Source organism: Equus quagga, unplaced genomic scaffold (genome assembly GCF_021613505.1).
Source record: "Equus quagga isolate Etosha38 unplaced genomic scaffold, UCLA_HA_Equagga_1.0 154_RagTag, whole genome shotgun sequence".
Lineage (NCBI taxonomy): Eukaryota > Metazoa > Chordata > Mammalia > Perissodactyla > Equidae > Equus > Equus quagga.
In genome coordinates this window covers 147,488-163,304 of record NW_025796937.1, presented here as the reverse complement: position 1 = coordinate 163,304, position 15,817 = coordinate 147,488, and the positions used below count along the sequence as shown (strand labels likewise).

The 15,817-nt window shown below is 39.1% G+C and overlaps 2 protein-coding genes across 3 annotated transcripts in view; both read right to left on the bottom strand.

The window, feature by feature from the left end:
• The window catches only part of LOC124233145 (F-box only protein 22-like), a 31,177-nt gene extending 26,529 nt beyond the window's left edge, over positions 1-4,648 (bottom strand). The window contains exons 1-2 of the mRNA XM_046650287.1: positions 4,398-4,648; positions 3,890-4,028 (exon numbers count right to left, since the gene is read on the bottom strand). Of these exons, the coding sequence (XP_046506243.1) occupies positions 3,890-4,028; positions 4,398-4,540 (282 nt within the window). The 5' untranslated portion in view covers positions 4,541-4,648. The remainder of the gene's footprint in view (positions 1-3,889; positions 4,029-4,397) is intronic.
• A 2,068-nt stretch (positions 4,649-6,716) lies between these two features.
• LOC124233147 (ubiquitin-conjugating enzyme E2 Q2) overlaps positions 6,717-15,817 on the bottom strand; it is a 62,354-nt gene continuing 53,253 nt past the window's right edge. For both annotated transcript variants that reach the window (XM_046650289.1, XM_046650288.1), the window contains 2 exons: positions 9,960-10,026; positions 6,717-8,320 (listed from right to left, as the gene is read on the bottom strand). In XM_046650289.1, coding sequence (XP_046506245.1) covers positions 8,289-8,320; positions 9,960-10,026 — 99 coding nt within the window. In that variant the 3' untranslated portion in view covers positions 6,717-8,288. The remainder of the gene's footprint in view (positions 8,321-9,959; positions 10,027-15,817) is intronic.

Sequence of the window (15,817 nt, the reverse complement as noted above, 5' to 3'; positions counted from 1 at the left end):
ATCACAGTAACATCTCAGCAAGAGGGAAGCTACACAGACTGTATCGCTGCTCTCTTCACTGCCTATCAAATTAAATATTCCAGGCCTTCATTCCCACCTGACCAACTACTTTGTTAGACGGACTCTTCACTTACTATTAACCAGACACACACACTTCTCTATGTATTTTCCTGCAGCTCTCTTCCTTTCACACTTGATTTAAGATTGTTTCCCCCAAGAGACAACTTAAGCGCCACCTCCTCTGCGAAATCTTTTCTAACACTCCCTCGGCACCTTGGACCTTACATGTGACATCCCTTACATCTAGTCATGGTTATTTGTGCCTCATCTCCACTTATGAGCTGGGATTATTTAGACTCACATTTTCCACTAAATTTCCTATTACAGACAAGTGGCAAAGCGGTTGAATTAAATGATAAGGGTGAATGCATTTTTCCTTCTAAGTCGGTTGTTTTCAAAGACTTTTACTGTCAGAATGGAATGAACTAGTTAGCATACAGCAAAGCCTCAATGTTGACTAAATGCAAAAATGTTGATCCGCTGTAATCTGGGGGAATGTGAAGATGTTTCAGACACTGAGACAGAATGATGACCCTGTGGGGGCCTCAGAGCTGATAAGACCTATGGATATAGTTTCCTTGGTTCATATAGCCTTTTCAAAGAATATAATTTGTCTGCCAACATTTAAAATTCCACACGATATTTACATAAAATGTGGATTTCTAGATTCTTTTTAAAAACTAGACATTCTGGCAACACCAGACTGCATTCTCCTTATCTGGGGCTAAACAGAGGCAAGCACTCCCTGGTCTGCCATGGCCCACCCCACCATGCTGCTACATTGAGCCACCTGGCCCACCCGAGCCACCTGGCCCACCCGACCCACCTGCCTAACTCTGGACTCACTCCCCTTTCTGGCCTTTGGCATAGTGAGTAGAGAGACTGGAAGTCTAGTCCTGATGTTTTATGACTCTCTCTTTTCGAGTAACCACTGAAAAGAAACTGCTGAATTTTCCCTCCTAATTCTCACTAGAAGCAATAACAATTACAATCATTAAGATGACATGTTCTCAAAGGTCAATGTAAGACAACTAGAACACCATTCCATTATTCAAAGAAGTTCCAAATGGCAAGATGCTTTACAAAAATTTTAGTGGACTTCAAAATATTTCTAATAAAAAAGTTAAATCAGAGGCTGGCTCCATGGCTGAATGGTTAAAGTTCTGTCCACTCTGCTTCAGTGGCCCAGGTTCACAGGTTCAGATCCCAGGCAAGGATCTACTCCACTAACCAGCCACGCTGTGGAGGCCTCCCAGATACAAAGTAGAGGAAGATTGGCACAGATGTTAGCTCAGGGCTGAGCTCCCCCAAGCCAGAAAAAAAGAAAAAGAGGAATATTGGCAATGGATGTTATCTCCAGGCAAACCTTCCTCACCAAAAAAAAAAAAAAAAAAGAGAGAAAGAGAGAGAGAGAAAAGAAAAAAGTTAAATCAACTTCCTTTATGGCTACAGAAGTATCATGACCACTAGATAATTTGGCAAACATAAAGAAAACAGTATGATTTGGACAAAGATTCCATGTTTTGTCTGACCACACTAAGAGTTTAGTACAATGTATAAACTTCTTTAAGGGTATTACTATATGAATTTTAATAATGACATTAATAATAGAAAATAACAATTTCAATTATTTAAAACATTATGTTTCTGTTACTACAGGTAATGAGTTATATGCAATACATTTTCGTTATTTAACCCTTACAACAATTCTATAACGTTTTAAGGGGGATTATTATTTTCATTTTATGGAGACAGAACCTGAGGCTCAGAGAGGTTAGGTAACTTTTTCAAAGTCACACAGCTGGTATGTGCCAAAATTGGGTTCATACCTATGTCTGTCTGACTATAACAGCTGTTACAAAGTATTAACTTTTAAAGCTATACAAAAATAATAACTGCTGTTGTAAAAATGTGAAGGAAAAAAAGTTTTTAAAAACATCAAAAAAAAAAACACCACACAACTCTACTCACGAAGGAAAGTTTTGCTAACACTTTGGTTTTCTTCTTTTTTACTCTTCCTTTCTTGTTTTAAATAATACATATTATACCAAACATAATTTCATGATCTGTTTTCACTTGTAACATTAACATTTTCTCCTGTCATTAATGCACCTTGCAGTTTATCATTGAATGACTTCATTTCTTAAACATTAAATTGTTTTCAATTTCCCTTATCATAAATAATGCTGCAAAAACATCCTTATGAAAAAGGCTTTGCCCACATTTTGAATTTCCCCCACAATTTCCAGACTGGGCAGGATTTGGGCCAAGGTGGAAATAAGAAACTTTCCTGAAAGCCCGCCTCTGGATACTGGCCACTTTGGATCTGAGTCTCAGAGCCCCAACAGAGTAAGGAGAAAATCCACACGACGAGGGGGAAACAGAAGACTGGTCACTTACGCGGCATTCCCCTAACATCTAAATATATGAAGAATGATGAGAGCCAGGTTTCTCATCGTCCAAAAGGGAGGGACAAATATGAGCTGAGAGAAAACTGGAAAGAATCCTGTGTCAGACTGGAATTGGATATACCTGTATGAACTCATGAATTCCCATAAATATATATAAAAAAGACACTGAAGACAGCCGAAGGAGCTCCCCACTAGCCAAATTCGGGACAATGTGGGCCCCAAATAAATACTGATAGTAAGAAATTATATCCCACGGAATAAAATAGACTGAAAGTCTCTATAGATATAAATAACCTGAAACAGAATATTTACACAGTTTCCAAGTATCTCCCCCAAAATACTTAATAATTACAGTTGCAAAGGGTAATTTTATAGTAGCAACACCTGACAGACACTACCTTAATCAAATAATCAAAGGTACTATCACCAGTAATGGGACAAATGGAAATCAGATGCCACCTGATAGGATGCAACAAGAAGACCATGATGTTCCTACCAAAGACACATAATCAGAATCTGAGAAACATCAGACGTTCTACAAAATAACTGGCCTGTAATTTACATATATGTCCAAGTTGTGAAACTCAAGAAAAGCTTGAGAAACTGTTCCAGATCAAAGACGAAGGAAACATGACAAAAGCAACATAAGATGCTAAACTGAATTCTTTAGTTATGAAGGACATTAGTGGGACAATTGTGAAAACCTGAGGATTAGATGGCAGAAACGTATCAATGATAATTTCCTGACTTTGAAGGTTGTATCATGGTTCTGTAGGATGTTCTTGCTTGTATATAACGCGTGCTAAAGTATAAGGAAGTCAAAGAACATCAGGCTGGCAGTTTACTCTCAAATGGCTACGTCCCACTCTCAAGTGAGATACCACAGCCTCACTGTCACCTGTGCTCACGAGGCTGCCCCTCTGACTCCACAGTTCAAGTCTTTACCTCCCCAGGTACTGCCCATCTTTTGAAATTGGGGCCCAGAGATACAATGCCAAAGAGTACAGGAAAGGAGGATGAAATACTGGGTTTAACTATTGCTTCTTCGCTTTTTCCTGTTACACGAAGCAAGAGAAACCCAGTCACCTTCCCTGCAAAACGGTGATAACGATACTTGCTTCAAGGAAAGCAGGTAAAGGGAAGCTTCTGCACAGTGCTATTACAATAGTGAAAATCTGGATACACAAAGCTCCCAATATCTGAAAAATGGTCAAATAAACTATGGCACATCCTTATAATATATAGTCATTAAAACTGATGTTTACAAAATCTTTTCATGTCATGAGAAAATGTTCCCTATATTACAAAGAATTAGACCATATACAAAACTGGGATTAAAAAAAAAAAACACACACGTTTAGTGCTCAAAGATCGACCAAGCCTGCAACGTCCCGTGCACGACGCCCCTTCTTACTTGCCTCAAGCTCCTCTGCCGCCGCGCGGACCAAGCAATGCTGCTCCAGGCGGCCAGCCGCCGCGGAGCCCGCAGATATCCAGGTCACACGCCGATGGGTCCGCAACACTCTGCGCGCACACTCCCCCCACAAGCGGCACACGCTGAGGAGGCAACCGCACAAAGGCTCGTGAGCGCACGTTCCCTTCGCTCTGCCGCGGCTCCCCACCCCCACCCCGTCTGCGCAGCGGCGGGAGACTCCTGCGGGATCTAGTCCCCGGAGGGGCAGGTGGCGGCGCGCTGGTTCGGAGCGCGAGCCGGGGGCGGGGAAAACCTTCGAGGGAAGCCGCCTCTCCAGGAGGAGTCCCCCGGAGCGCTCCAGCAGGCGGACCTGGCAGATGGGGGCGTCAGCTCAGGGCAGCGGTACGGAGCCGGGGCCGCCCCGGGTCCCGATGGCGTCTGCCCACCCCGCCCGCCCAGGCAAGCCCGGCAGGTCCCGAGGTAAGGAAGCTTCCCGCCTCCTCTCTCCTCACCCGGCCACCCGCAGCAGCGCCTTGGCGGGCAGGAAAGTGAGAACACGTTCCACCACCTCCGCTAGGTTACTCAACACGAAGGTGCTTCGTGGGTCTGCGGAGGAGGAGCCACGGTGGTCACGGCCGCCCCCCACCGGCTCCATGCCTCACCAACCGGTCCGGGCAAGGCAGTACCGCAGCTCCGCGGGAACAGGTTAGGCCGGCACGAGACCGCCCAGCCCGCGCGCACTGAGCAGGCGCGCGCGCCACTTCCGGCCGGCCAGGGAGGCGGGGCTGCTGCGGAGGCGCCCACGTGACCCCAGGCCACCAGGTTTCCGGCGCTGGTCTGGAAGCGCCTGCTGGGGCTCGGAGCCCGTGGCCAAGCGTCTTGCAATCCTCCCTGAACGTTTATGACTCCCGCAGTCCTCCTTCACTGCCTCACCGCGCTTGCCGCGCTGTATTCTCTTTGTCGGCACACATCTTTCTCTAACTCATGATTTATTGAAGGCAGAGCTTAGGTGATAGTGGTCTTTACAGTCCCAGTGCTTAACAGCATGAACCCAATTTTTGAACGGCCAGTACCTGCTTTAAAAAAACTGTGTGAAAATCACAGTAAGTCAACACCTTGTGAACGTGGTTAACTCGTTGTAACCCTCACGTTCTGAATGTGTAAAACAGCATAAAGAGCACCTACCATTACTGTGAAAGCACGTCCCAAACTGCGCTAGTTCCTCACAGGTGGCATTAGAGTCAGCTGGGAACTATTAAGTTTTGACACATTTTTGGTCCTCACCCCAGGCCTACTGAATCAGATACTAGGGGTGGGGCCCAGCAGTCTGAGGTGTAACTTTCCTGTGATTTAAGCTTTCTCGTGATTCTGATGCAAGCTCAGGCTGAGAACCACAGATAAAAAGTACAGCAGGGCCGGCCCAGTGGTGCAGCGGTTAAGCGCGCGGAATCGCTTAGGCGGGGTTCACTGGTCCCGATCTCTGGTGCGGACATGGCACCGCTTGGCAAGCCGTGCTGTGGCAGGCGTCCCACATATAAAGTGGAGGAAGATGGGCACAATATTAGCTCAGGACCAGCCTTCCTCAGCAAAAACTGGAGGACTGGCGGCAGACACTGCCGTATCCCCAACTAACACCCATTCCTCCCGCTGCTTCCTTGCTGATTTGATCCCTAGCTCCTGAAGGTCAACTTGATTAGTCCAAACTAGACGGTCTCAAACATATTGGCCTGAGGGCTCCTACACACTCTTAAACATTGACAACTCTAAAGAGCTTGTTTATGTGGGTTATGTGGGTTAATATTAACATTAACCTTATTAAAAATTAAAACACTTTAATATTAATTCACTTAAAATAATAAATCCATTACATATTAACGGAAGAATATTTTTATCATACAAGTTTGCCAAATCTCCCCCACCACCAAAAGTGAATAATGTGGCATCTTTACATTTTGCAAACCTCTGATTTCTGGCTTAATAGAAGACAGCTGGATCTGCTTCTGAATTCAATCTGTTGCAATATCACATCATGTAGCCTCCGGAAAACTCCACTGTACACTTGTGGGAGAATGAGAGTCAAAATAGCAAACAATGTTTTAGTGTTAGGAAAGTAGTTTTGACCTTCAAAACCTCCTAAAAAGGTCTTAGGAGTCTCGAGGATTCCCCAAATCATACGTTGAAGACCACTTGCCCGAACAAATCATGATGGCTTCATTCTTTTCAGCCATTAGTTTAGGGGTAGACACAGGCCCCAGTTCTAACCAAGGAAAAGTAGGCTGGGGAGGGGGGACTTCTAAAGATTTCCTCACCTCCTAGGGAGACACTAGAAGACAGGCCCATTATCCACCTCTAGACAGATTAAAGTGGCTACACATCCAGACATAACATTCAATCCAAAGATGAAACCAACACGAAAAAATCTCAAAGAAACAGAGCAGAGCACAGATGTACCATGCCTGGAGTCTCCCTACCTGTGGACAGGTGTATCCACTTATGTGAGAAATCCTGACAACTGTGTATAAGGAAGCCATGGGTCCACTAAAGAGGGAGCAGATTATCATAACTAGGAGAACTAGGGACAGCCATGAAGAAAGTAGCACTTGAATTTACATTAAAGAATGAATGTGGGAGAGGGAAAAGGTTAAGGAAAATCTGAGTGTACTAAGTATGCACACACCATTTCTGGGTTCTGTAGCTTTTTCTTGTTAAATCAATCTGCTTCTCTCCCTCTCCTCACCCCATTCCACCATAGGAAATCCTATTCCAGAAACTCAGTAGAGCCTACAGACACCTGAAGCAAAGTTATCTCTTATGAGGGAAAGGTGACGAAATTACTTTTTAAATGGTTCTTTATTCATAAACTTGATGCAAGTTTACAAAATTTATTGTACATTGCCAAATAAATCTGCAATGAAAAAATAAAAAAAACAAAGCATGCCAAATGTGCAGCTGTCAATGTGCTAGCTATCAGGATATTAAAGAATTCAATAATGTATTCAAGATTTAGCCTTAGGTTTAAGGAACTGTAATGCTTTAAAGAATTCTGCCTTGTCACTTGTGATGTGAGCAACTGGCAATCAAAACTTTATACAAATGTAACCAAGTGAACAAGAATGCCAGAAAATCTTTGTCTACTCTCTTTTTAACCAAAATAGAATAAAAAGAAATTAAACACACAGAATAATGCTGAAGTGCCATGTCTCTCGGATACGGTTTACAAAGTTAAAAACTGAATCTTAAAGCAAATGCATAAGAAATGCTTTTGAACTTTGTAACTGGTTTGTGCAGAAAAATGTGCTTCTGGATTGCTTTTTAAAAGTGCTTAATAACTAGAATTTCCTTTTAAATCAAATTTGGGTATATAAAAAAATCTATTACCAACAGGACTGATTCAGGTAAGGCAATAAAATGGAGAGTACATTGATTTGAGTCACGTTTTATAAAAGAATTAACATATGCAGAGTTCCTATTAGTCTTTCGAAGTAAAAGCCATTCTTATGACTATAGCAAAAATTTTAAGTCTCAAAATTAGATATCTTTTTGTACTTAACTGTGCAGCTTTTGCTCAAGGAGTCTTCGTGCCAATCACTTTATAAGTTTATTAGTTTACAAATGATTGCAACATCCCGTTAATAAAATGGGAACGTAAAATGACTTAATATTTTAAATAACTTTAAGCTCTATACTGCAGCTCTTCTTAAGAAATATTGAACCAACAAGAAGCCAAGTCAACCCAGCAAGACTTGGATGCCCCAGTGGAAATTACTACTTACAAGCCTTAATTGGCATAGCCTTGCTTTGCTTTGCCTAAAAAGTACAATACAACTCAGTTAAGAGTATATCTTCAGGAAACAGTTCATATCTTCACATAGCCATAAAAAAAGTTTAACAACTTAATGAGTAGGTTTCCTGTCATTATTTTGGCAATATCATAAAATGGTTTTAACCTGAAAACGCTACTGTGATTTAGAACATCTTAAATTTTCTAAACCAATATTAAACATCAAACTTTTATTGGCTCTAAATGGAACAATATATTGCAAGTCCTCGTAACATATGAGCTCAATATGGGAAAGTTACCCTAAGTCGCAACTTCAGTAAACCGATGCTGACTTGCCTGCTTAACAGATCTCACTTTTCAAGAAAAAGAGATAAGTGACCAGTATGTGTATTTATCAGGAAGAATACAATAAAGGCCCCATTGCTCAGTCCAAGATACCTCAAATGAGCAAAATGAAAAGGCTGTAACTTATATGGGATGTCAGTTGACAGATTATCCACTAAAATAACTATTAGCTAACGTCTTCAGTGCTGCTGTTACAGGGGCACTCAAAGCTTGGGTCTGCATGTTGGAACGATTTTCTTTAAAGCAACATTGGTCCAAACATACACAGTCAACACATTTAGCCATCTTCCTTTGGAGGGGTGTACCAGCCTGAAATAGAATAGGAAAAAAGTTAAAATACTTTAATTCTTAAACCAAGGAGAAATGGCATTTTATTAACGTGACCTACTTCCTCTACTCATAATTTTCATGTTTAAACCGGCTGTAAAAATTAAACCTCCACTTGGGGGTTGCTAACACAGCATTTTGATATATTCACAATATAAAGTTATTTTCTATGAATAAATTGTACTTGAGTTTCGACCTAAGATCTCCGGCATTTCCAGCTAAAGATGACAGTGTGGAATATCTGCCTATAAGCTAGGTTTTATATTGCATTTCAATTCTGTATTTGAAAGTAAACTTCACTAAAAATAACTCTCTCTCAAACAAAATCCTGACATTTTAGACTAAGAGGAACTTGGACTTTCCTCAGTGCAATGATGTCATTTCACCAGTAAGGAAGCCATCTCAGCAGGTGCACTAAGTGATTATGCCTAAGATCAGATTTTAGCCACAGAAGCCAAACTAGAATCCATCTCCTGATTCTGAATCTATTGCTCTTTCACCATAGCTAAGCTTACACACACAGACACTTTCTCAAAAACAGTGCTTTCCATAAACATTTTTACAAGTTTTATCATTTCCCTCTTCAGAAGCTTGAAAACTGTTTTGAATACTATTCTTTCAGAAATCAACAGTCACTGAAAAAGTGACAAGTTTGCTTTCTCATTAAAATAAAAGTGAGGATAAGATACAAGTCTTAAGTCACAAGCTACTACATTTCTAGCAAAGTAAAGAATACTTTATTGGTAAATACTCTCCTTAAGGAAAACTACTTCCTATTATTAATTTATTTACTCTGCAAAGAAAGCATCAGTTTCACTACTTCGGCTACAGTGAGTATCTTTCTTACTGTCAACACTTAGTTACAAAGTGCTATGCATACACACTACTCTTGTTTTTCTCACAAGTTTGGCAAGACAGACATCATGCCAATTTTAGAGGTGAGGAAACTAAGGCTGAGAGGTAATGGGACTTGATCTGGACCACAGAGCTAATAAGTGACACAAATGGCACCTGAAAATTGGTTTTCTAATTCCAAGTCTACTTGTTTTATTACCTCACTGTTAGAGACAAAAACTCAAAATGTGCACTGTCGATATAAAAAAAATGTAAAGGCCAATAAAAGTTATGAAACATATTTTAAGAATTATTTTTAATTTACAACTCAAATACTCTTAAGTCTATACTGAAATTAGAACTTTTTCACTTGAATAGATAAATGTGTACAACTGTCAAAAAGCATTAAGTAGTTTGAGGATGTTTCAGACGCAGCTGATTCATGATGCTGATTGTATTCACTCAGTATTAATAAGTACTCCACTGTAAAGTTGCCTTTAACTCAGTTCCTATCCTAATACAATATGTTTCAAGTGAGTAAATTGATTCATTCATTAATCTACTCAAAAATCTTGACTCTGACTCAGAGGTGCTTAAGCCAAGTATTTAGGATATAAAGATTCTGAATGAAGCACAATTTATGTATCCTCAAGTTAAATGTTTTCACTGTGGTAACTACTTTATAAGAAATTGAAGCAAAAACAGAAAAATAAAACAGGAGAAACGTCAACAGTACATTATGTAAAACTTCATAAATGGCAATAAATACTTATGGAATTAAACGTACCATTTTTTTCATGTATCTGTACAATGGAATTATAGGATTGTTGGGCTCTTGCTAGATTATACTGATTCTGAAAGAGAATTATACATTTTAAATCAAAACTGTGAATAGATGAAAATCATTACAAATAATTTATGGATGCATCACCACTGTGCTTAAAAGAACACATGAAACCAAATTATATTTCCATTTCTAAAAGAATTTTAACTTAATATCCTCATTTCTCAATTTCATCATTCTCTACCATTTCAGAAGGATAACACAACCAAAACTGTACTCTCTCAAAAATCTACAAGCTTCACAGTTCACTTTTACAAGGCCTACCACTGGACAAATACAAAGCTTTACACAGTGCTAGTCTCCCTCTCCACACTGATGAATCAAGTTAAAGATGCTATTTAGACATAATTAGAACTCAAACTCTCATTCTCATAACTTCTACTCAAAAAACCACCAAACAAAACCTAGAAAATATTACCTTCATATAAGAAAACATTAAGCATTAAGGACTATACATATGAATGACATTTTGAGTTAAAAATCTAAAGAAAGCTCATAAGTGGCAGGAAGCCGTTACTAAAGGAGTCCTCTTTTGGTAACCTTTTTTATTAGAACATCTTTTAAGGGGCCAAATTTAGGATTAATTTTGTCCCCATCAGTACAACTGACCTACATCTTAACTTCCAATTATTATATCATAAGCATTCTCCATAGTGGTATATACCTATTATATTATGTCATAGAATTCAATTAATTCACACAACATAAGAATAAAAAATGTATTAAAACATTCTAAGTGAAAATTCTCCTTACTACCTGTCCTCCAGTCACCCAGTTTTCCCTCATCCATCCTCCTTCCTCCATCCAAGTTAACTACTGTTATTAGTTTCTTGTATAGCCTTCAGATTATACAAGAAAATTCAGGTACAGCCTATTGTTATTAGCCATCATCCCCTGCTTTCCCCTCAACAAATGATAGGTAGCACGCTACAGACACCATTCTGCCCCTTTTCTCACTTAACATATCATGGACCTTATTCCATATGAGTACACAGAAAGCGTTACCTTTCCCTTTTTTTAAACAGTGAAATATTCCATTGTATGCATCATTGGTGAATATTTAGGTTGCTTTCATATTAGGTTATTTTCCATTACAATGCTGCAGTGAGCAACCGTGTACCTAAATATGCAAAATACCAGTAAAAAGTCCCAGAGTGGACTTGCTGAGTCAAAAAACATAGGTACCATTGTAATTTTGAGATGTTCCTAAATTGCCCTCTACAAGACTGTATAAATATGCTTGCCCACCAGCCATGTATGAGAGTGACTCCACACAGCCTCACCAACACAGTACTTCTTCAAACCTTAGTTATTTTTGACAACATAATAGGTAGAAGATAGACTCTCAGTGTAGTTTTGATTTGCATTTCTATTACTGACTGAGGCTGAACATGTCTCCATATGTTCATAAGCCATTTATTTCTGTATCTGTAAATAGACATTTTATATCTTTTTTCCCATTTTTCTACAGTGTACTCTTTTCCAACTTCTAAGAGCTCTTTAATAGCCTCCCATAATGCATCTAAAAAACTAAACAGGGGTCAGCCCCATGGCCAAGTGGTTAAGTTCGTGCACTCCACTTCGGCAGCCCAGGGTTTCGCCACAGTTCGGATCCTGGGCATGGACATGGCACCACTCATCAAGCCATGCTGAGGCTGCGTCCCAGATAGCAGAACCAGAAGTACCTACAAGTAGAATATACACCATGCACTGGGGGGCTTTGGGAAGAAGAAGGTAAAAAAAAGAAGATGATGGGCAACAGATGTTAGCTCAGGTGCCAATCTTTAAAAAAAACCTAAAACATAAAACGTGCAGTAGTGTTATCTCCAAGTTAATGAAAAATAATGCTTTTTAGTCAAGTCCGTATTTTCACAAAAAAGACAAAAATAAAAGAGAAACAGACTGTACATAACAAAACACACATGCACTGAAATTCCCAGATCAAGAAGCAGTCACTGCCTGCAAGGCAAAAGAAACGAGGATCAAAACCAAAAGACAACCCACCAAGAGGGAGAAAATTTTTGCAAATCATATATCCGATAAGGGGCTAATCTTCACAATATATAAGGAACTCACACAACTGAACAACAAAAAAACAAACAGCCCGATCAAAAAATGGACAGAGGTTACAAACAGACATTTTTCCAAAGAAGATAGACAGATGGCCAATAAACACATGAAAAGACGTTCAACATCACTAATCATCAGGGAAATGCAAATCGAAACTACACTAAGATACCACCTAACACCTGTTAAAATGGCTATAATCACAAACTAAAAAATAACAAATGTTGGAGAGGGTGTGGAGAGAAGGCAACCCTCATACACTGCTGGTGGGAATGCAAAGTGGCGCAGCCACTATGGAAAACAGCATGATTCCTCAGAAAACTGACAACAGAAATACCATATGACCCAGCTCTCCCACTACTGGGTATCTACCCAAACAATCTGAAATCAACAATCCAAAGTAACATATGTACCCCTATGTTCATTGCAGCACTATTCACAATAGCCAAGACATGGAAACTATCCAAGTGCCCAGTGACGGATGATTGGATAAAGAAGATGTGGTGTATATATATACAATGGAATACTACTCAGCCAGAAAAAAAGACAAAAATCATCCCATTTGCAATAACATGGAAGGACCTGGAGGGAATTATGCTAAGTGAAATAAGCCAGACTGAGAAAGACAAATGATTTCACTCATATGTGGAATATTAACAAGCACATGGACAAAGAAAACAGTTCAGTGGTTACCAGGAGAAGGGGGGGTCGGGGGTGGGCACAGGGGGTGAAGGGGAGCACTTATGTGGTGACAGACAAGAAATAACGTACAACTGAAATCTCACAATGAAGTAAACTATTGTGAACTCAAATTTTTTTTTTAAATCAGCTAAATAAAAAAAACAAAAAAAAAGCAGTCACTTCCTAACCCTACTACCCACCTACCCAAGACACAAGGAGAAAATAAGAACATTAACCTTCCCCAACCTCAGTTGTCAATAGCATGATATTCAAATTCCAGTTTAAGTGGAATGTTACTGCAGAGGCTTTACTGTAATGGGGAGCTAGCCTTTTCTGTTTCCTAACTCACTGCTGCTTTCTGCTTTATGTCTTTATTAATCCCCTTCCTTCTACTTTCTTTCAGTTTGTCCTAACACTGAGTTAGAGGCTTGATTTTCATTCTTTTTTTTAATGGCATAAGGATTTTAAGGCAATGGATATTCCTCTTAGCTCTCCACTGGTTTCTCATACATAGTGATTTCATTATTGCCATTCCCTAGATATTCTGCAGTTTAATTTCAAAGCCCCATTAAGGGCTGTTTGAGTTTTAAAATTTCACAAAAGGAACATCTGTTCAGATTTTCATATTAACACAGTTTTATTTAATTGGGATCAGAGAACAACATCTGTCCTTTTTCTACTTTCCAAATTTGAAATTTTCCTCATTGAACAGGATTAGTTTCATGGATGTTGGGGAGGGGTAGGATTTTAGTATTTTCATTATAGTTCAGTTCTAAGTATTTTAAAATTTTCATGATTCTTTTAACCATGATTTAGAAGTATTTCATTTCCAAATTCATGTAGATTTTTATTCATCTTTTCATTATTGTCTTCTAACCTTAACTGCATATTTAAATTATATGATTTGTATGGTAACAATTGTTTTTAAATATTCTTACTTGCCTTATGTATTAATTTATGATGAAATTTTTTCCCATATTCCATATATGCTTGGGATACAGAGTTTTATATTTGTCCACTAGACTAAGCTTGTTAACTGGTTATTCAAATCACTTACATTTTTGACATGTCTGTTTAACTTACCAGGAGAACGGTACATAGAAATCTCCCACTACGATGGTGCATTTGTCAATTTCTCCTTGTGGTTTTATCAGGCTTTTTTTGTCTGTATTTTGAGGCTTTTTAAATAGGTACATAAAGTACAAAATTATTATATCCTCCTAGTTAACAGAGACTTTTATCATTAAGTAGTCACTACTGCTTTCTGTTCCAAAATCGTACTTTGTCTGATACTACAACTACATCATCTTTCGTGTGCATGAGTGTATACTGGCATATCTTTATCATCCTCCCTCCTTTAAAAAAAATTTTCAATCTTTTTGTATCCTCACATTTTAAATATACTTCTTAAAAACTCCTAGATTTTGTTTTATTAATTCAATCTGTCTAACGGGTAACTTTAGTCCATTTACATTTGTTGTGACAGATTTATCTGAACTTGCTTCTACCACCTTACTTTCTGGTTTCTATTTCTCTCACTTTTTAATTATAATCTTATTATCTCCGCCTAGGATTCCAATAAGACATATTCTGATCTCTACCTCTCTTAACTTCTGCCATATTGTCTATCCCCATGTCTCTCTGTGCAACATTCTGAGTTATTTCTTCTAATCAACTAATTCTCTCTTCTGATGTCTAATCCATCTATTGAGTTTCTCATTTCAACAATTATGTTTTTCATTTCTATAAATTCTATTTCCTTCTTTTTCAGACCTGTCTCATCCTTCCTTATGGTCTTATTATTTGCTCAAGTTTACAATGTTTTTCTTTACATTAGATTTTACATAGAACTATTCATTTTCTCACAATTCTAATATCTTAAACCTCTATTCTGTATCTCATAATTCCAAGATCTGAAGGTCTTTGGGCATAAATATCTCTTATCCATTGTCTCTGCCATTTCTCATGTATGCTGGGTTGCCTACTTATGTGCTTGTGATCTTTCATTGTGAACTCACATTTGCTTGATCTTAATCTTTGGGAATCATGCAAGCTTTAGTCAGAAATGTTCTCCTCTAAAGAGTACCTGTGCCTGCTTCTGATGAGAACTGTGGATACAACCAACATGAGACCACTTTAGTCCCCTTGGAGAATCTCAGGATTATGCAAGGTTCTGAGATTTGGCTCCCCAACCTTGCTCATTTATAAATAGAAGACTGGACTGCTTAGTATAGGTAGCAACTCCCCCACTCCCTGGAAAAATAAACAAAAACCAGATCTCTCATCTGAATGTGATCACTCAACCAGGGGATTTTGTAGGTAAATAACTGGAGGTCTGTGGGCAGTGTGGAAGGGAGGTGTCTTTCCTGATTATAGAAATAGGTTAGGAGCTGCCCTAAGGGCTGTGTGCTCTAGTATTTCACTATTTAATTCAACTACCATTCCTACCATATAGTGAATGGAAGCATCTAAAGGGGCACTATCTTGCCTATCTAAACCCCAGATTCCTGCCTAAAAGTCCTAATAGCAGACCTCTACTTTAGAAGGCTTTCTCACTACCGTGGCCTAGAGTTAATGTTACAGCCTGTTTTCCACATTAACTGAATGGAAAACCAGCCTGGCCGACATCCTTCTGCCCTATGGCTGGCTCTCAGCTCCTGCTGGCTGAGCCTAGAGAAGCTAATGGCAAGACTGTATGATGACTCTTGCCTGCATAGAGTTGCAGATCCTCAGCCCTATCAGTCTGACCTCATCACCAAATTTCATGTGTGCTAAAGGGTAACTTTTTCCCTTTTCCAATACGTAGGTATATTTATATCGTTTTAGTAATATTTTCAGAAGACAAACTGGTTTATTTATTTTGAACCAACAGTGGATATTTAAAATATTTTTGAAGTAACAGTTATATGGGCAAAAAGAAATTCAAAAAGCACAAATTATTTACAGTAAAGTCTCCTCCCATCCCTAATCCACTCCATCAATATTTCAATACCCCCTTAACAATTTTGTTAGCACTTTCTTGAATATCCTTTAAGAGACATTCTGATTATGAA